Genomic DNA, 22,916 nt, shown 5'->3' with positions numbered 1-22,916 from the left:
TATAAAGTACAAATCATCAGTTACAGTAATACTTTGGTCCCGTTGGTCTCTCTGAAAAATTACATTTTTACTAGGAAAGAACCACTATACAGAGACAGTGGCAATTCTTGCATTTGAAGATTATAAAAGCTTCGTAAATGAGGAACAGCCCTTAAAATATGAAATTAATTTTCCAATAAACTTACTTTTTCTTAGTTACTTTACACAGATGTTTAAAATAGACTGCAGAGTACATAATTATTTTCTTTCTACAGATTTAATTACCTGCACTGCTTCTATTACAAAGAATGAAAAGTATCTTACTGATATATTTGAAGATTCTAAGTTTTGCTTTACTTGTAGGAACAAAAGTACAGTAAAGAACAGACCTCAAAGAATCTTCTGAAGTTCTTTTCCATTATTCTAGGTGCTTGAATTAATGTACAGTGGTTTTCTATGGTAAAAGCCTCTCCAATACCAAATATTCTTCCCAATTCTTTCCAATACTAACCAATTATTTGAGCAGGGCTTCCCCAGGTAATGCAAGCTTAGGAATGAGGGCCTCAACAGCTATTTACATCAAATACTTCACTTAATTTTGCAACAAACAAAATTAGGTCTATCATTATGGTGCAGCTTCCTTGTAGTAGCCTCATGTGAGGGCCCACAATACAAATTACAAATTCAGATAAATTGACCATTTTCACAAAAAATGAAAATGCTCTACTTTTAAATCTATAGAATGATGTACTTAATGACTAACCAACTGTAGTTTTATTTTAGATGGCTTTGAATATGAATGAACAACATTCACTGGTATAGAAGTCAATGAAAATGCTATGCAATCAACACACTTTCTCATTGAAAAATGTCCTTTTCAATTTAACAATGCCTTTGTCTTAGAGCTTTTGGCTTGAAAACTTCCTATGCCCCACTGAAAGAGCATGCACCATTAAAATCATGAAGTTCATTTGTATTTGTTGGATTTAAAAAATCTCAAATATATCCAAACATCTATTTTAAACCATTGTCTTGGGTGAAGAAAAATAAAGAATTTAACACAACTAATTTGAGAACTTTTCATCAAGTTTCTTCAGATTTTTAGTGGCTGAGTTTCAAGATCACAACAATTTTCACTGTTACTGTTTTTGCACTGTTTGCTCTGCTTGCAACACCACAGGAAGAAAGCTTATTTCTTTTACACCAAGTTTCATATACATAATGTGTACTTTGTATGTCATCTTCAAAATTCATTTCATCTTCATGAATGACACTCAAAATATTAAAGGTTTCTGGGAGACCTGTTGAATATCTCAGTGTTGTCAGGGTTCAATCAGCTACTTGTATAGCCTCCTTAGTCATTTTAGGTTTCTAACTTGCCTGTTATTCATTTTGAGATTTCTTGACAGGCATTTGTAATTGGTTGTGTTTTTCCTGTCCCCTCCCATTCCATCGAGTTGCTTTTAGAAGCTATTGTAAACACTGCATGAAGTTCACACTGATGAAACCATTTAGAGTGTTTATAACAAAGGATCTACAGAGAGAAACTCACAAATACAACTGGTAATTACAGAATTGAACTAATAAAATACTACATCACACAATATTACATTATTTAAAGAAGCAGTTTTTAAAAAAAGCAGAAACCTTGCTGTCTAAATGAAGCCCAGCCTAAGTATCTTTAGAAATGGATGACAGGAATTTTTCACAGTCATCCAGCTGAATTTCTGTGGCTTTACACATAGAGATCACCTTACAGCAGTGTGATTGTTGATACCCTTAAATATATCTTTAGTTTTCTTAAACTACTGCCCATAAAAATATGCTGTTCCAGCTTCTCTTAAACTTTAAGTGCGCAGCATAAAATATTTTTTTCCTTTCCTCTACATTTGGCAGAAATTACATATACTATAGCCCTAGGACATGCAATTGTAAGCAAAAATAAACACATATTTAGAAAAATAAAAATAATTTCCTGCCTCTCTTCCTGTTGGAAAATTTTAACACCATGGATTAAGACTGACTTGGTAAGCAGCAATAAAAAAACAGATGTTCCAGAAAAAAATAGAGGAAGCTGCATAGCAAGTTAGAAAAATTAACTTCAGCTTGTTTTCTAGAAAGATGCTAAGCCTATTGAAACAGGGATATTAAGAGCAGAATAAAGATTAACCAAAAAAACCCCAAAACCCAACAAAAACAACACACACACAAAAACCAAAAAACCAACAACCCAAAACCAAAAAAAAGCCTGGTTAAGAACTAGAAGTACTTTTTTAAAATAATGGTGTTCTGAACTAGAACCTAATTTTTTATTCAAGACACCAATTAATTTTCAAGCCAACACTCACAAATCAATATACAACATTTAGAATAACAAAAAAGTCAATGAACGATCTTTGAAAGTTCACTCTGCAGGAATATACTAAGGATTAAAAAAGCTAAAAGAGAAAGTACCTCCAGAGGAAAAAATATCTTAAGACATTTTCAAACTAAGTCCCCATTAACTTAAAAAATATTGTCTTTCCTCAAAATTCCATTTTATTCCATGAAGTAAGTACAAATGCATAATTTGAAACCAGTAGTTTTGCCCTTATTAAATAGTAAGGCAGCATACAGAAATGCAACAGTATGCATGGAAGTCCACACTTTGACAAAGGTACTAGAAGATTTGCTTTTTTAAATTGTCATTTGCACATACTACATATTTTTTAAATGGAAAACAATTTTCTCCCCTCTGGCACATAAACATCAGCCATGGTTTCTACAGACCAACTCCTTTTCAGATATCCAGTGAAACCTCTTCTTGCTTAAAGGACTGGTAGCCACTGGATGGCAGAAAGTGATTTTTACTGAAAATGAATGAGATGCAACATCTTTAGCCTTCTACAGCTGATTTATCCCTAGAATTCAACACAAACCATAGGAAGTTTGAGTAGAATACAATCTGAATGTTACTCTCAACTAACAGGATTTCAAGCCTAAGATGATGCCATTTTTACACAAGTATGAATCAATATGAAAAGCCACCGAGAAGCAACGCTTTCCACAAACCAGATGATGCTCAAAGCAGCTGTGACGTGAATGAATAAATCCCCTGATTTTACTTCAGTAAGCTTTCCAATTCTTTCCCACTGAATTTATTGATACAACTAATGCATTTATGAATAAATAAGATTACACTTAATCAAGATATTCTAAACCAGAAATTTCATCAGAAAGATATTTGTGTGTTGGTGCTCTGACAGCAATTTAAAAATAGGACAAATTTGTTTAAGTCATTAAAGTAATATTCATGAACGAGTCCATACAGTTCAGTCTGCAGGCAAGCCTCAGCTCAGAAACACAACTGCTTTAGCAACTCAGTAGTGGCAGCATCTGCTCTGAATAGCACAGACCATCAGCACTTAAGATAGAGTTTTAGTCATGCAATTCATCACCAAGACCTTGTAGAAATGCTCTGTAATGATGACTTCTTCTGTCATATTATAACAAAGTAATAAGATTACAACCCATTTATCTTAGAGATAATCCATTGCACCCATAAGCCAAGGCTGAGCTTTCAGTATTTTCCCTACTCATTGGCTTAATTTTAATGTAGAACTATTTTATGCAAAGTACCTTATGTATCTCAGGTGAAACAAATCCCATTTTGCAGTCAGCTGTTCTACTACACTTTCAGTTAAAAAGCTAATTGGTCTAACTGGTAATAGTATGACTAATCCATGCTTTTTCACATAAAACCCATGAAATTCAGGATATGAAGCTCTGATGTTCCTTTTTCTGTCACATAAATAATCTCTAGGTCATCCACCCCCTCCACTGTCCCCTAGAATGTTGTTGGTTAAAGCACATATCTATGCATATATACTCATTTGCACACACAAACATATGCTTTTATATGTATGTATATACACATACACATTTTAATAAATACATTTCCCCTGTCCTTCTGAATTATAAATAATTAGTTGTTCCCCCTGCTTTCTAATTAGATGCATCTATACACTTAAAGCACTTCTGTGCCAGTGTAAATCCTATTTTGTTATTGAAGGTACACCCAGAAATAAACATAGATGTTATACCTGGGGACTTCCACAGCTTCCCTCTCCTGATGATACTTTTCATATTCTGCTACTTCCATGAGAAAGTGGTAGCTTGTGAGATTTAGGAAGAGAAATAAATAAAAATGTAACTATATAAATAGCATAAAACTAAAATTATTTTTTCCACTATCTTAGGAGAACTATTTGAGAATATAACTTCCTGCCTGCCGCAAAGACTGAAATGTTGTCTTTCAAAGTGTGCATATAAATTTTAAGCAAATGCTCATAACACGTAAAAGAAAAACTGCATGATGTTTGGATCTGCTCCATTTAGCACCAAATCATATCAGTGAGATTTCATTGGACTTAGGGGAACAGTTTTTGCAGGAACAAGTAGCATACACAGAGATATGAAAATTATACAAGCGTACCAAATAGAGCTTACGACTGGCTTTGGGCCATAATCAGCATTACAATTTCTTCAAGTAAGTACAAATTATACCTCATCCAGAGTGCAGTACCTGAAGAGTTATGTGCAATAAAGGAAGCTTGGAATAAAACACTTTAGACAGATGCAAACAACAAAGGACACCAGAGAACCAGCAGCTTATTTCAACACCATACCTGCTACACCTGACTAGCCTAGAACTGAAAGCAACTCTTGCATGGTGTGGGCTATTGGGGTCACTGTTAGCAGTAACCACAGATGAGAGAATCATTTCAGTTAGAAACATCCAGTTCAGCCTCTCTGCTCAAAGCAGGGTCATTTACACCTATGCAGTTCCATTTCAACTATCAGCCAGGATGGAGACCCCACAGCCTTTCTCAGCAAAGAGTTCCAGTATTCCCCCACCTCACAGTAAAAAATTACTCTCCTCTGTTCAGATGAAATGTCATGTGTCTAATTTGTACCCATTTCCTCTGGTGCTGCCACTGGGCACCACTGATGAGAGTTTGGCTCCCTCTTTGTTAATCATTCTCACTTCAGGTATTTTTATACACTCGTCAGATTCCCCCTGAGCCTCCTCTTCAGCTCTCTCACACTCTGCTCACCCAAAAGATGCTCCAGTCCTTTAATAAGATTAAGAAATCAGAATAATTCCTAGAAACAACAAATAATGAACCACAAGGGTAAAATTATACTCTGATATTTTAGAACAGAGGAGCCCATATAAGACTTCTTTAAATATGTTCTTAATTGGAATTAAACATCATCTTTTAGAGTCTTTATTTTAAAATTATCACCACATTCACTGGTTAATGCAGTAAGTATTTAAGTAGCAGTGGCCATCATAAACCAGAGGAATTTCCATACTTTCAAGCTATATTAGGATCTTTAAACTCAAAATGAACACTGCATAATTCTCCTGGATTCTAACAGAAGTCACTAGAGTAAAAGGAAGTATCCTGAGAGGAAAACAAAGTTATATATTCACTCTATATTAAAGGATCACTCCAGCTCAAAAAAAGTCACCATAACACAAAAACTATGAAAATTATTACAATTTTGCTTTTTTTGGAATACTGCTTCTAAATCTTTATTAAACATTGCCTCTCCAGAGCTTTTATACTTTTGTCAAACACTGAGACTTTTACTGAATTACTCAATTCTCAGAAATGTCAAAATTCTGGGCAATTAATAACAGTGAGGGCTGTTCAAGAAACAAACTTTCACTAAAGAAGATCCAGACTCCATCCAGAGAAGTCCAGAACAGTTCCATTAAAAAACAAATTGCAGCAAAATTTAGAAGTATAATATTCTCCTACCAGCTATGGAAACAGGTCCTCCTTGAAAAAAAAGAACAAGTGAAAACAAAAACAAGTAAAAAAAAAAAAGCCTCTATCTCTTGTTTTGTGTGTTTGTGGTGTTGTTTGGTTCTTTGATTTTTATTTCTTTGTTTCTGTTTGTTTGCTTTGTTTGTCATGAGTCCTGTCTTCTGCACTCTTGAAGAAAGAAAAACTATCTATTCAAAATCAAGAGGTTTTAGGGAAAATATTTACCTTCATATAGGACAACTAAGAGTTTACACGCCTGAAGCAATTTCAACAAAAATCCCTGTAATTCTACAGTTACATTGTCACCAACTTTATTATATATAAACTATTCTACAAACTGATGAACAACACTATACAAACAGCTGCAGCAGTCATACCTTTTCTACAGACTTCTGAATTATTGAACCACTTACTCTGTAAAAAGACATCACGGCGAAATATTCTTGGGTTCAATTCTACAGATTAAATCCAAAGACATCTGCATGTGTATATCCCAAATAATTTTGAAGGACATGACAGAACCCCACTATAAGGCTTTCACTGCTCTGAGTTCAAAAACTGGAACAGCTTGGGGGATCACCTCCCCTCGCTGGGAGAACTGTGTTGTGTTTATCAACCTAGTTATAATATGACAAAAGATTATAGACAGAGTGATTGTACCCTCTGGTGATTTGATTTGAGGAATTGGATAACAAAGTGTTTCAGAAAGATTTTTCCATAAAAGCAACTCTTTCTACAGAAAATGTGCATAAGTTTTGGCATCCAAACAGACACACAGGAGAGATTCTGATTTCAGTGACACTGCTGCAAAGTCAAAAGTATCCAATGTCAAGAGAATTATTCCAGATTATAGCAATGAAATGGAGATAAGAACACAGCCTCCTCTTGGACCCTTCTGATGCCATTTGTGAATTACACACAAAAATTACCTTGAACTAATGCAGCTGAAGGAAAATTGGCAACAGTTGTGGCATTTCCTAATAACCTCAGAAGTTAGTCTTATGAGGATAGGAAGATTTGGGTTGAAGTTGATCACATTTCATCCATATTAAATGTAACCAAATAAAGGCTTTTTTCCTTATAAAATTAAAAAATATGCTGTGCAAGGCTAAAACTATGGGAGAGTGAAACACAAAAAGCTGTACACATTTAAAAAATATTTAAAATTTACATTCAAAATATCTACAATTTTTTAAGAAACATTTTAGATGTCCTGGCCTGCTATGTATTGAGGTGTATCTATCTCCACTATCTCCCCAGCTTTTCTACATGGAGCAACAAGGAAACTGATGATGTTCATATGCTACAGTTTATTCTTCAGGTTTTGTTGGGGCTTTTTCCAATTCAGAGAACACTCTCATTATTTCTTATACTTAAATACAACTAAAAGAGACTCCTGGCTCTGTTGATGGCATATTGCTCTCATAATTTACTTCAGTGGGAAAACACAATGCATCTCTAAGAGGAAAAAAACATCACTATTAGATGCACACTGAATCAAAAGCAAGTGCAATCAAAGACTTAATATAGAAAAACCTTTCCTAGTTTTTCAAGAATATAGACACTGCAAGGCAAAGGGAGAAACCCAACAAATAATAAGGGAAGACAATGAAGGCATTGAGAAAGTAGCTACATACAGTCTGGCTATTGCTGAAAAAAAAAGTTAGCCTATTAACATGCAGCAAAGGAACTGAAGTCTTTTCTTCTGACCAATATAAAATTATTTCAGCCAACATTTCCCAAGTAAAGAGATTATGATCTACAAAACTACAAAAAAATTACTTTTTGGTAATTGAATTCCTCTATGAATCACCATTTATGAACTAGCTGGAAGAATTTTGTAACAACTGCATCATAACAAGAGAAATTTATCCTTTTTCTTCTTGTTGCAGTTTTGAAAAAATTTCACTACTAACATAGCCCATCAGTTATAAAGTCAATCTTCTAGTCATATAGTTCCTCTACCCCAAAATCTTTAAAAAACATTTAAAATTATTTGGTGATTTCTAAGTAAATGCCTTGATCAACCATCTCAGTCCCATTTCTATCACTGAAAGACACAGCCCATCCTCATCTAAGATAAAAGATTCATTTCTTAAGGAGCATACAGAAATTTGTGCTAATTAAAGACAACATTAAAATCAGAAAAACTATAACTTGTCTAAATTAATTTGAGTGAGAGTTAATCTTCTAAATGCTGCAGTATTTAAGAACTAGCATATACCTCCCTCGACTTTCAAAATTCCCACTTTGAGATTACATTTCTTAAAAATTAAAACCAATTTTGGTCTTTGGTATAATTTGAATTAGAATTTAAGATACTATCCTGTATTTCACCTTAAATGAAGACTGAATACTCCTAAGAATGAAAGTCTGCCTTTGGGGATGCTATCAAAGTAAAGCAGACTACTGCATTCTTCCATACTCACACTGTGAAATTCCACTGAGAAGTGGCTATTCCCTAAACAGGATGCAGCAGAACACGTTATTCATTCTCCAGTCTTAATTACCACAACAACTTAAACTACTTTGAGTTGTTTTAATTAAAAACTTTTCAGATTTCTGCATGTGCTTTATACTAAAGTCCATTTTCGAGTCAATGACTAAAGAATGAAAAATTAACTTAAAGTTGCTTTCTCAATTTAAATATTTCACTTGTTATGATCATTTAATGAGGCCAAAAAAAAACAAACCGTAACAGCTGCAAAGTCACCAGGTAGACATAATTGGATTTCAAATATTACAGTGGTTAAGTACAAGGGGAAAAGAATGCTGTGAACCAGAAAGCTGCATTTCTTTTGAGCTACATGCAGCTGCACTGTGTAAGGACATGTCCACCTGAAATGCTTCTTGAATTTTTACTGGTCATTGGTTTTATTCTACAAAATTCAATCCACAAAATTATCTTCCTTGAAAGCAAGGAACCCTATTTTTAAGAGCAGGGTAAGAACATTTAATATTACCGTATAGTTTTGAAGCACAGATCTCTTTCAGTATTTTATTTTTAAATGACCCCTTATTAATTCAATATTATTTTATGCATGCAAAGGCATTCGTTCTAATCATGTACAAGTGAATATTTAATCTGTTAATGTAGAAGGCACTTCAGAATAATGTTTTCGAATTATTTACTTTAGCTTATGTTAATGCAACAAACTATTTCTTCCTACAAAACCTAACAAAGCCCAGAAAAACTATCAGAATGCTTTGGAAGGTAATTTTAGCTGAAATTACTAATAATTTTAACACATCACGTAAAAATGAAAAAAAGGCAAACAGAAGAATATTCCCCAAGGATTAACTATTGCTGTCATAATCTTTCTTCAGCTCAATTTTCTTCCTCATTTCACTTAAATTGACACTTTTGTTATGCAAGATGGCAGCCCTGTTTTACAGTATACATATTAGAAGACTTTTTCCTAAATTTTACAAGAAAAGACTACAAGCATAGTCAGTATTCTACAAGAACACAGCTATTTTGTTTTCATGAATTGCAGCTAAACTTAGCAGCATTCACAGAAGTTTTCCTACCACAGGAAAATAAAAAATAGGTGAGGGATGACGACCTTGTGTGATAGGGTCACCAACATGTGGGAACAATAAAAGTTTAAGTACCAAAAGACAAAAAGTACAACAGTTTTAAAAGCTATTTGGAAAATTTGTCTAATTAGTTCTGATTGCAAAATTTCTCTTTGTTTGTGCATTACCATCAACAGTGAATGAAATATGCTACAATGAAAAAGAGAACATATACTCTCACAAATCCCCCTGAGATACATCTCTCAAACAAAAACTGAAAACCTCATCTTTGGTAGCACGATCTCCTCCAGACTGGCTGTATCCTGTAATAGCACACTACACTGCCAAATCTGGGTTTGTATTTTATTAAAAGAATAACTTTAACTAGTTATAAGAATGAGAAAATTGCTCAGAAGTGGTGCTCTTCTGCACAAAACAAACAAAAACAAAACAAAAAAACCAGCCTTATTTTGTTCTTTATTTAAGTATTCAGAACCAGTTTTACTGAATGAATCTATACACAAATTAAAATCCTGACAGGTAAAAGCAGGTACTTTGTTAGATTACTTCTAGGTACAGGCAGATGCATCTACTCCCACAGTGGCTCAGCAGGTGTTTCTCAGCAGCTGCTGCCCTTTACTGGTTTGCCTTTGTAAGTGTTCCCATCAGATTTTCAACTATTTCAGAGGCACCACTACACAATATAAACACACTTGGCAGCTGTGTAGAAAATGAAAAAGACTTAACATTTTATTCAAATCAGATGCAGTCAATTTTATCTCATGTTAATATTAAAAAGTCCATTTCCCTATTCATATTTACTACTTGCATGAAAAGGAGCAACCTAAACAACTATAAGAATATATGAAACTCTTACAAGACAGTAGCTAATAAATATTTTACAGCAATTTTTGCTTTGTGTATTATACACAGCCCTGCTAGTTTAAAGAACAGACTAAAAGAAATGAAGTTCTCTATATTCACCAGTACAGATGCCCCTATTAGACTTTGACCCATATTATTAGTTAATTGCTCTTCTCTTTGAACTTCTCTGCTCAAGAAGGGACAATGCCAGATTTTACAGAGCTCTTTAAAAAAAAAAAGGTTTTACATAGAATAAACAAAGTCTCTCTAAATGAGAGGGTCTGTTAAAGTTTCAATTACAACCTCACTAATGAAAGGACATTTGAAAACATTCTTTTTTATTCACAAGGATTTTTTTCTTGATTTATCTACACTTAATAGTGGGTTTTGCCTGTTGTCATTAGTATCAAGCCCCTGAAAATAAAAGTGTACATAAAAGCACAGCCCAGACTGATAAAACAAAGAGCATATTTACCGTTTTCAATAGCATCCTTGCCCCTCTCAACGTCTTCAGTGTCTTAAATGTGGTTTGTTCATATAACACCATCAAATTTACAAGATGTTAAAAGGGTCTTATTATGAGTATGTAAATAAATAAGCTGACACACAAAAAAAATGTGTTTGTTGGGACAAAAGGGTTCAAACCAGAAGATTAGACAAGGATGCAACAGTTTTGCTCAAAGTGCCTTTGTCGCTGGGACTGCTAAGAATGTTGGTCTGGGAGAACTCCATTTATTGTGCCTAGCGTTGTTCATCCTCTGCCTGCTTTGAGAAGTATTCTGAGAAGATTCCTGTGTTGAGACAACACATTCCCACAGACCTCTCACAGACATACTTGAGCTCCCTGCTGCAAGAGAGACCATAAAGGCACAGCCTTGTGATAAACTCCAATGTGTGAAGCCCTGCGACATACTGGGTTTGGCAGTGGGGTTGCTACCTCCCCCTGCCCCTCTGTCCACCAGGATGAGCCAAGCCTAAGGGAGCCTGTGTCTCTGTGTGTCTCTGCCACCCAGCCTTGCTGGCGAGGTAATGAAATAAATTTACTCTTTGCATGGCAGCTGTGGTTTGGTGATCACCTGTATGTGTCAATTCACTCAGTATTATACAATCTACTGTATCCTTACAGCACCTGCAAACTGATTTTTAAAGAAAAAAGATAAATGCCTTGGTAATCTTGAAAGGATTAAAAGCACAAGATTACAAAAGGTCTTGAACTAAACTGCACGTGAGACTAGGACAAATGCAACTGAAAGATTATATTTTAAGCACTCCATTTTAGGACACTACAAGGTAGGTAAGGGCATTATTGTACAGCTGAAAACAAGGAGAAGCCCATTGGCCAAAAAAAACCAAAATAGTCTTACACTGAAAAGTCTTCTGAAAAAATTGTGTAGATAAGCTAAGACAGCACATGCTGCAAAGGAAATCTTCATTCAGTCTGATTCTAAAAGGATCCAACTTGCCCAGTATCAAACCAAAGGAAATAAATCTGCTGTCAGTCTACCAAACGACAGGTTTATGGCAGAAGTAGAAAGAGAACACTATTTTGGAATAAGAAAAGAGTTACATTGCTAACTGCTGTGCTGATTGCTTTTTTAAATCAGAGATATACTGTACAATCTGGAAAGACTTGTGGGTGCAAGTGGTTATTTATCAATTTCATCAGTAATTGTGGTAAACCAAAATGATAAGAAAGTATCTATAATACTTCCCCATTCTTATGGGAAAATAATAAAAGCCTGTTTTCCTTACACTTTTCTGGTGAAAATCCTTCCAGTTTGTATAAATATAGTCTGTTTTAAAAAGGCCACATTACAGTGATTTGATCCACATCATCATACCAAAAATAAAAGCCACATCATATAAATAGGCCAAGGAGGACGTAGTTTGAGCAAATACAGGCTTACATCTGATCAATTATATAATGCCTAGCTCCAAAACTTATGTGAGATGTGACATATTTGCTTCCTTTACCTTCATTCCTCCCTATCCCAAAAGAGGTGAACTGTTTGTTACTTCCACAATGGTGGATAGACACATATTTTTCCAGTAAGTGCAGGCTGCTGCTCAGTGAAAGCCGTCTTTTGCTTTTCATAGAATCTGACATCAGATCATGCTTCAGTTCTCATCTATCTCCAATTATTCATCATTCCCTATTTTTTTGCATCCTACATACATCTCTTATAAAGACAGAGATTGGCTTGACTATCTCCTTTGCATACAGATCTTTCTTAAAAATAAAATAGTAGAAATCTGGCAAGCTGAGGGAGGCATAGAGAAAGACATATAAAGTAATGGTCTATTTAAAAGCCTCTGCTACTTTAATAATCAGCTCTTAGTGGGAAATATATATATACACATACCCCATATGCATGCTGTACATATGTGTTTCATATATACAGATGAAGTTTAAAAAGATATTTTTAACTATGTAAAATGTATATATTACTGTCTTTTTTAAGTCTGTGATAACGTTGGACTAAGAATGGATGACAGACTCCAGAGAAGTCACACCTGCCAAACATGGAGATGCTTCAGAGAAAATAGTTTCAATTTCTTATCCTGCATTAAGAGACAGGTCCTCTCAAAGACTGTAATACTATCAAACAGCTTTTTGGTGAGTCAAAAATCACAGTTTTCAAATTCTAAAGGAAAACTACAGTCCTTACTGACAAGCATTTTGCAATATAATTTTAAAACAATAACTATGAAAAATATAAAACTATTCAATTTTTTTGATCTTTTACTATCATTACTCTAAAAGAGAAAATCTTTATGGTCAGTACAGCTCTTTTGAGACAGTTCATTCTTTTCTCTCTTGTTTCAGCACTAGCTCAAGCTATTATTCTGATATTCTAGGAAACCTGCTTTATATATTTTGATACAAACTACAGATAAAAAAATATTCTCCTATTAGGAGAAAGTAGACATAGGTGGAACTACATTTGAAACAATGTATTTCTTAATCACGTATTTCTTAATCACGTATTTATTCCTTTATATCTGCCCTACTTCATTACTAATCTTCTCCATTGGTGTTAAGCTTTCAACTTGTCAAACTCCTGGTTATTGGAGAGTGGCTGTAACTGTTGATCCTCCAAGCTGTGCTCCTAAGAACTCTGCCTCACTGAAGCTGAGACATCCTCTTGTCATGTTAAATCAAGGAGTCCAGACCTTCACATTTTATTATGCAATTAATTCAAAGTTGTACTATAACATTCATAAAGCCTTGCTATCCCTGCAATGTACCTGTACTTCAAATACAGCATCAGATCTATTTCACATGACCATATCAGGTTTCTTTTCCTCTAAACTATTTAAATAACTTTTTTTTTGTTTTAAAGGTGTTACACAACAAAAAGTTAGTGATCTGGCACTCATTAAAAATCAGTGATCCTATTGCACAAAAAAACTCATCTTACTGTCAAAGGCATATTAGAATAGTAGAAAGGTTTTATGAGTCCAGAAAAATGTTATAGTACCATTTCTAGTATTAAAAGCTATATCAATAAAGTAAGAGGTTTTTTTTCAAAATACTTTTTGATTTATCATAATGGGAAGATGTTCTCCATTGCTGAAAGAAAAAAGAACTTCTTAGCATTTAGGAAATCATATAGTCACATCTATCTGCAGTGAAAGCTGCAGTCAAGTAAGGCACATGTTTAAAAATAGTACATTCAATGAATTATATTCAAGCACAGCAAGTGTCTTTCAAAGGTGAATCAGTAGCAAGTCACAGAGGGTGTTTGCATGTCTGCAACGTGAGATTACAGGTAAATTTTTAAATCAGAATACCACTTTACAGCTTGCACATCATAGTTACAGATCTTTTTGATGAAGAGTTAATAAACTGTTTCTACTAGGAAACAGTATTTTATTAATGGAAAATATGATAATTTTGTACAAGATGAACAATAAACTGCTGGTTCAGCATGAACCACATATTTTTACTTGCTTTAAGCCAAAGCAATAATATTTATTCCTAGAATTTTAATGAAACAATGCCTAAAAGCTTCATTTAAGAGTAAGAGAAATAATCAAACAATTTGATGCAGAAATTTTACATAGTATCTGAAGTTCTAAAAAAATGAGAAAATACCATTAACATATATTGAAGAAAATTAAGCCAGAACTTGTAGGCTTTAAGATCATCATCAGTGTTGAATCTTAACTCCAATATTTTTGTTCACTTTGTATTGCAAATATTCAACCCTCTTTGGACACCCCCTCCCTGAAATACGCAGACCGAGTGCAATCCCTAATATGCACTACCAGCCATTAAAGCAATTGTACCTTGACATACATGCTTTTCCTTGTCTTTAGTTGGGGCTAATGATTACAGAACTTTTAAACTCTCCTCAGAGCAATTTCTGATTATAATTCATTGGATAAATGACAAGATTTCAATAAGTGCAAAACATTTTTTTAAATTATTCTGTATGGTTCAACCATCAATTGCTGTTTGGAAAATAAGCAACTGAAATATGCACTAAGATCAACTTTGGAATTAATGATCCAATATTCTGGATGTGAAAAATGTAATTTATCCAAAAACACGCATACTTTAATTCAATAGACTTACCTTGTACAATTCTAAAAACAAGAAAACATTACAGGAAAAGAGAGCATATTGATTTTGTAATAATTCCTTCACATAATGCAGAGAGGAAAAAAAATACCTTTCTTTAGATCATTAAGCAGTGCTAGTAAAAGGAAATGGAAATAACATGAAGAAAAGAAATAAATCCTACCCTGAACACCCACTTTAGGTAAAAAGCTGCAGTAATTTTTCTCGATCAGCAATTTTTTAGATAAAACTTGTTTTCACAGTCTTGAAGAGTAACTTTCCCTGGCCTGACTTTATGACTTTAAAGGTACATTTATTTGGCAAAAAGCCTGGCACAAAACCACCTTTATAATAAATACAAAAAGTATATTTCACTAATGGTCAAGCTGCATGTCAACTGAGCAAAGATAATAAAGCTAAGCTTGTGCTTTCCCAATTTTTAAAATTCTCATTATTGAAACAACGTAGCTGGCACATCACTTGTACAAATAATAGAATTATAATACTTTAGAATCAACTGGAGAGAGCAAGCAGCTACTTATGAACCACCTGTGCTTGAACAGCGGTAAAACCACAGTTCTCTGAGAAATAATAAATGTCAAGAAAAACAGATATCCACAAACGGGGCTGGGGGTGGGATTTGTGGGCTTTCTGTAAGAGCCCGTTGAGACTCCTTCCATGGGACCCAGGCACCCTTCCACCTCTGAGCATCAGCAACATTCCTGAGCAGCAGCTCAGCTCCCTCTGTGCCACCAGCTCCTGCTCCCAACCCAGCACAGGCAGGAAATAAACAATATGAGACAAGACAGGTGGAGCGAGATTGCTGGGGGAAGTGACACAGCAGTTCAGACCACAACGGAGAAAGAAAGGTAGGAGGCAAAGCTGAAAAAGGAACACCACAGAAAGCACGAGAGTGCTGAAGCCAGCTGTTTATGACAGGCTATGGAATGTTTTTATGGCTGCCAAATTGTGCAGGGTCAGTCACTCCTGCTCTCATATTTGCAGTGCATAATGGGATTAAGTAGGAATGGTAGCTGTAAAAATCTCGACCTTTATCAGTTCATCTGAGTTTCATCTTAGCACCTGCGTTCTTTCTGGCAGTTATTTCACTAATCATGAAGTCATAAACTTTTTAGGAAAACTCTGACCCTTTGCAAGGAGGCCCTCACTAAACTAAATACTTACCTTGAAAATACCAGCCATAAGATTTCAGATAATATAGTACTAAAACTAACTTAAATGTGTTATTTCTTCACTGTGGAGTGCAGCGGCAGATGCACCCTGGCTACACTGCCAATCCTATAAAAAAGAACCCTGTGTTAATATCTGTCCTGGTTTAAGGCATTGCTGCTGCCTTTGGTGCTGGTTCATAGAGGTTTTGCCATTTTGCCTTATGCTTTCACATAAGAAACTATTAAAAAGGGAAGCATATATATGCTTAAAATGTGGTTTGTTAGAATTAGTGTCTAGAGGAATACACTTCTCTCATCTCTTCTCAACCTGGGTTTACAGGAAATAAGAAAATCTAAACCTTAACTAATACTTTAAATAATTTTAAACATAAGATTACTTCCAGCTGATATGATGCAGAGCTTTAACTTCTGATCAACAGTCCAAAATACAAATTATTTCCTTATGAACTCAGTTCTGACCTTAGGAGTTTCAAAGCTGAAATGCAATAGTGTATGCTGCAATAAATGTTACACAAATACTCTACTGCTGACAATGTGATCAAAATCACATACCTCATGAGAAATAGTGAGTTCTTAAACTTATTTTTGTGCAAATGAAAACATACAGACTAAAAAGAAAGGGAAGAAGAATATTTATAATTTTTAATACCATCAAGATTTCCTCAGAGAATAGCAAGTACTTATAAAGCTCAATATACAATACTCAAAACCCCAGCAACAATAGATGGCTTGGTTGTTCTGTGCCTTTTCACCCCTGGGGTTATGGGTGGCACGTATATTGACTTGTCAAACAGGCTGAGTACTTTTATGTCTAGACTAAATGTCTTACATCAAAACTCTATCACTAATGGCACCTCATAGTAGTCAACAGCAGCAGAACTGTCAGCTTCCTCAGGATGCCTTTAGAAGTTCCTAGTTAGGAATTATCTAGTTATATTTACTGTCATCACTACTCCTTGACCACATACTCAAATTTTAGATAATCCTGCAAAAATATCCATACAGAGATACAACAGAGCTATTTTATGAGCACCTATACATGCTAGGAAATACTTGAAAATCATTATTTTTCTGCTTTTGCTTACACTGCTTAATCCAAAATAAAACATATTGACAGAAAATCTTCATGCTCTCTAAACTGACTTGTTAATTGGCAAAAATTTGAAACACCAACCAAGGTGTTTCTGAGCTTAGAGATTTAAAATAGACATGAAGAGAAAACAAAAAGAAAATAATTTTGCCCTAACAAAGATACATCTTGACAAACTTACTCATTGGGAGTTCCAGCCTCTTTTAGCTCCTTGATAAAAAATTTCTATTTAACAAATTTCAAATCTATGAGTTTCATTAGTGAAATCAAGAAACTGAGAAGTCCTACAGCTGGAGAAACTTCATAAAATTCACATCTGTTGTCTCAAATCAATACTAAAGTTAGGAGCAAGAATTACACATATGTGTTCAAACAATCAAAACTGGTTTTGTTGTTGACACTTCTATTTGATCTCATGTAATAAGAATCATATCAAAGAATAAAGTTCTGAAGAAGATGGTTTCTGTTTCAAAATTTCACTGTAAAACTGAAAAGCAGACCTGTTGATGATACACAATCTACAAAAGACAATTACGATTAAATTTGTATTACTGATGAATTTTTAAACATTTATTTTAAATATTGCATGTGCAAAATTCAGCAAACTATTCATTTTAGATAGGTATTTTTCTGTCTGAACCATATTTTTTCTGAAACCACTTACTGCCTTTTGAAATATTGGTACTTCTTCCAAAAAGTTTACAGATTAGTAGGTAGTATTTAACTTAGGAAAAAGACATTTTATTGCAGAAAGCTGTCATGCTGAATACTGTCATATAAAATGACAATAGCTGCAGTTTCTGTATTTTTCAATCTGGTTAAGGGCTGTCAGTCAATTCATAAACACAACACTGTCACCTAAGCAGAAAAAGAATAGATTCAGATTCTAAAACTGTCTTCTGTTTTGAAAGAGTTAAATCTTTATTCATAATCACAATAAAATGCCTTGCATATATTCTCATTTCCTGCTTTCCCAGAGAGAAAAAGGTGGAAAAACGTATCCATGTTATATGCTGCAGAACTAAGAGACATAAAACCCTCTCTGTACACAGAGCTTGCTTTTTATGTCTCTGTTCAAATCAATACCAAATCTTCCCCTTTTCAATAGATTTGACATATACAACAAGGAGTAAAAAGGTACCTGTGATGGAGTACTGCAAGTTCTAGACTGTAAATAACAAACAAGAAATTAAGTTCCCTGAACTCAGCTTTTTCACCATTTTAAATCACTAAAAGTTGAAATGTTAACATTTGTTTTATCCGCTTTTTTCCTCTCTGCTCTTCACTTTCTATCATCAAAGCACATTTTGAGACGACTTTGCACCCCATAACATGACACAGTCCGTAACACCATATTCAACACCCCTGAGCTGCATCACACAGTAACACTGGTGCAGAATAGGGCTGTGCAGTCAGAAGCCAACCTGTACAGGTCAAGGTACAGAAGCTCAGGCTCACTTTCTCCTGTGATCTTCAGAAGAGAACAGAATCACTGTAATGCTTTCATTTCATTGATTCAGATCACAGCTCAAAACCATAAAAAACTGAAAACGTAATGCCAAAGGAATGGAGAACTGCAACTCATGAACAATTTCTTGAATCTGAGTCAACATGAAAGGGATTGTATCACTGAACTACGTTCCCCAATAAATATTCTTCAAATTAGTAGTGAAGAAATTAACTGCCTGCATTTACCTATCACATATCACTGGAAAAACTGGCAATATTTCCAGTTAAATTTTGATAATACAAAGTAAAAACTAATTTAATGTCTTTGAAATGGTATACTCACCTCATCTAAGTCTTTAATATAAACAATTTTCTCTTCAATACCAATAGGCATTGGTTCACTATGGGGGATCTTCACCTCTTCATACATTTTATTATTTTCTCGCTGAACTGACTCTGGTAAGAACACCTGAAAGTGTATTACAGGAAAATTAATTAAAAGTATGAAAACAGGAAGTGTCATTATGCATAACGCACTTTGAACCATGCTTATCACTTTCCTCCAAAAAACGGATCCAAACCAAAAGCAAATCTCACCCTTTTAATATATAGAACTGAACCCCCCAAATGGAAAAAAATCAGTTTTACTACTCATAAAATAGTCCCAAAACCCCAAAAAAGATAATTCTGTTTTATTAAATTTCAGAATCCATTAGGTCTAGAATTTCATAAAGCATTTATTTTGTTAAAGTAAATTCAAAGGTATCCAAAAGAAAAAAAAATAATATCTTAAGAATTTAAATGACCCTAGAAATAAAAGCAAATACATCAGTTGAAAATGATATTATTTCTTTCAGAATCAAAGTAAAAATAGAATATATCAAAGCCTTTAAAACCCTCTGCAAAGAAGTACCGCTTCATATGTTGGATTCCGAGAAGGAGGAGACTAAGGAAACAAAGGGAACCCTGCTGTACATTACTCATGGGGAAAGATGCACTGTTAAAGAAGGGTCATGCACCAACATACCTTTGCACCCCCAATGAATGCTGATGTTTTCATAGCTTCAGCTCGGGAGTCATAGACATGTGGATAATGAATTTTTTCAACGCTCAGCTCTCTCTGTCTACCTAGGACTGGCATACTCCGAGCATTCAGAAGCGCTAGTTCTCTGTGGGCAGAAAAATACCTGCAGTAATTCTGCCCATTTCAAGCTGCCATCACAAAAACTGAGTATGGTACATTAAAGTCAGAGCAAGATTTGAGGAAATGAAATAAAAAAACAAATTACAGTATTATTCTCTGGCGCTAGTTAGACCAAAACCTTAAAAGACACGGTTTAGATAAAATTCAGAAGTGCAATTCAACAAGTGCAAGACTTTCCTAAAAGCAGTTTTGACTCTTTTTAAGCAACACAGCAACATGATTTCACAGTTAGATACCATTCTCACTATATTTTTCTCAATACAAAATACAACAGCTTATTTGCTCCTTATTCTCTCCCTCCTCTACTCCTCCCACTACCTTCTAGCTGTCAACTTGGAAAATAGTACCCATTAATCTTGAGAGAGAAAAAGAAAGATAGTTCTGATAGATTTAGTACAGACTTCATAAATCCTAAGCAAGCAGTGTGCATACAGGAACTAAGAAAGATAGCCTACCCCACTAATCTGCAATTCCAGCCCACAGAGATGAGATCAAGAAGATTCTCATTAAGCAAATCACTGCTTTCTTTCCTGAAAATTAGGTTTTCATATAAAAAAAAATTCTACGCTTGTAATAAAACGTGACTTGAAGTCAGAATCACCTTATCACCAAAGCAAGCTAAAAGAAAATAAACTGTTATGATATGTTGAAGTACCAATTACAATAGAAGCATTTCTCAACTTTTGGGATTTATTACCTTTGCATCCGCAGCTCTTTGGGATCAAAGCACATTTGTCCTTCTCCAGAACCTTCTCCATCTTCCACAGCTTGTTTTTCTTTTCTGGCATTTCGTTTTTCTTCCCGACGATATTGCTTCATTAACAACTTTTCTTGTTCAGACTGAATTGTGACTTGACAACCATAATTTGGTTTAGCATTTTCTCCTATAAACTTCTTGCACTGTTCTGCAATATGATAACAGACATGCATCTCCATAAGTACTGGATTCCATTTCCCCCCCCCCCCGTTTCATTCTAAAGGTTTGGGGGTTTCATGCTTGTTTTGGGGGGTTTGTGTGTGCATGTGTGAGTGTATTCTGTGTTTAAAAATAGTTGAACTTTACGTAGACTGTGCAGCAGTTGGGCTCAAGACATCCAGAAGTACCACCAGGTCATGTCCCAAAGGCAGGACATCTAAAATGCACTTAATCCCAAAGCAAGGGGGTGGACTAGCAGCAAAAGGAAGGACATTTTTTGTTTTCTGTACTTGTAACAACTTCATCTACAGTGGAAGGGCCACTTTACCTCTTATCACTGCTCTTACATACATGCACTGATAAGCAGGATGGGTGACAACAGATTAAACAGGGTGGTTTTTTTTTTAAACAGCCTCTTCACATAACAATTAGTGTATATAAACTAGATAACATGACTGCATTGAAAGCATACTCACAATGCAATTTCCCTGAACAAGTGAGGAAATCTATCCTACCCTATACAATCACAAGGACTCCTTTCTTTTATGTCAATAAGCAGCAGGATTATCAAGAAGAATCAGAACCACAGAACAATTACAGTAAACAATAAATCCAGGGGAGCAGGGGACCCAAAAAAGCTGTAACATTCATGTTTTTGAGATCAGTACTGGCTAAAACTGAAGACACAACCAAGTCTTTTATATATGACAGGCTGGGAGAGATTTATTTTGTTTTCATTTTAACAATATTGGTGGTTTTAAATGTCATTTTTCAAAGTTCTGCAAACAGATTATTAGTTCATATAGGTTTGACTGCATATTAAATACTTAACTCAGTTAGGTTTCATATGAACTTCTGCAGCCAAACTCTGAAGCAAAAAACTTGAAAACCTTTTTTCATCAAATAAACCCACTTGACTGACATTTTGAACAATTTGTGCTGCTTAGTTTTCACCTACAGCAACAGTGAAACTCCTACATCTCACAGCATGCATACTGGATAAGGCAACAATAACTCATTGAAGAGCATTAAAAAAATTGTAATAAACTGTCAGAATGTCCACATTAATACCATCATGTCTGCGGCTTTTAACTCTCTCTCTCTCTCCCTCTCTCTTGTATTAAAAGGGGACAACAATGGACACAATTCTCTGACCAAATTTAATTCAGACTGAACACACCAGGGCACAGAAATATTACTTGATTTGTCTGATAAACACCACAATTACCTTTACTGTCATGAAAGTAAATTACATAAGAATTAGTCAAATAATACAGCATGGTACAAAAAAGCAGTACATGTACAGTTTCTCGACTTGTGCTAATTTTTTAAAGGCACAAATTACTCAGAATTTTTTAAATTTCTGCAGACAGAAATTAGTCTCTTCCCCAAGTGAAATTTTGGAAAGATAAGACTTCTCCATTAGAAATACCATTTTGATCAACTTAAAAAGAATAAAACCTTATTAAAATTAAAATACTGAACTCAGGGCCAAGAGCATCTTCAGTCTCAGAGCAAATACCATTAATATCACTGACTTTTTTACACAGTTAAAGAAAGAATTCTCTCATCAGTGAAAAAAAGCATTAAATCAGTTAATGCTTTTCTATTGTCTGAAAAACATAACATTGAAAATATTCTTCCTCCACATTCTAGCTGAAATTACTGTGATTGATTTTACTGATGGCATAATGAAGAGTAATTTCATAAAAGCTTCCAAAATACTAATTCTGCTAAGTGAGAGGAAAATACTCCTGTAACTAAACTCTGTACACAGGAGAAAAATGTATTAATTCAATTTATACTGAATGTATTTTAATTTTTTATTTGATGACCTAAGAAAGGAAAGCTATCAGGATAGAAAGCCTTGTCATACAGCAAGACATTCATCTTTGAAATCATGAAAGGTAAAACTAACAGTTGTTCTGATGAGTTTAGACTAACCATTAGCACAGCAAGAGATGAACTTCTGAACGCTTGCTTATGTAATGTTTCATTGAAGACAAACATTAAAAAGGGGTCAGTTGCATTTTAAAGTTATTGCGGAGATACACAAGTCCACCATTACTGGCTCTATTCACATTTTTCCAACTCCATATGCTGTAACACGCAGTGCGCTGCATGGTGCTATGTCCATGTAAGATTTATCCCAAGTCACAACCCATATGCGATCAGATTTATTTTTGTCAAAGAAACTTATAAGACTTGTTTTAAACCAATGATCTGTAAAACTTATTTTAAAATAATTACTTGGTGCAGACATATTAACTTATAAACAAACCCTGAATTCCTTTTCTTCACCCTCTCGCTTATTCA

General features: G+C 34.5%; 1 protein-coding gene across 1 annotated transcript in view; it reads right to left on the bottom strand.

Moving 5' to 3' along the window:
* ASCC3 (activating signal cointegrator 1 complex subunit 3) overlaps window positions 1-22,916 on the bottom strand; it is a 250,697-nt gene that overhangs the window by 185,177 nt on the left and 42,604 nt on the right. Inside the window, exons 6-8 of the mRNA XM_058019769.1 lie at window positions 20,382-20,589; window positions 19,508-19,649; window positions 18,824-18,949 (exon numbers count right to left, since the gene is read on the bottom strand). Coding sequence (XP_057875752.1) covers window positions 18,824-18,949; window positions 19,508-19,649; window positions 20,382-20,589 — 476 coding nt within the window. The remainder of the gene's footprint in view (window positions 1-18,823; window positions 18,950-19,507; window positions 19,650-20,381; window positions 20,590-22,916) is intronic.

Source organism: Melospiza georgiana, chromosome 3, assembly GCF_028018845.1.
Source record: "Melospiza georgiana isolate bMelGeo1 chromosome 3, bMelGeo1.pri, whole genome shotgun sequence".
Lineage (NCBI taxonomy): Eukaryota > Metazoa > Chordata > Aves > Passeriformes > Passerellidae > Melospiza > Melospiza georgiana.
The sequence above is the reverse complement of the archived record's forward strand: the minus strand, read 5'-3'. Positions and strand labels throughout refer to the sequence as shown.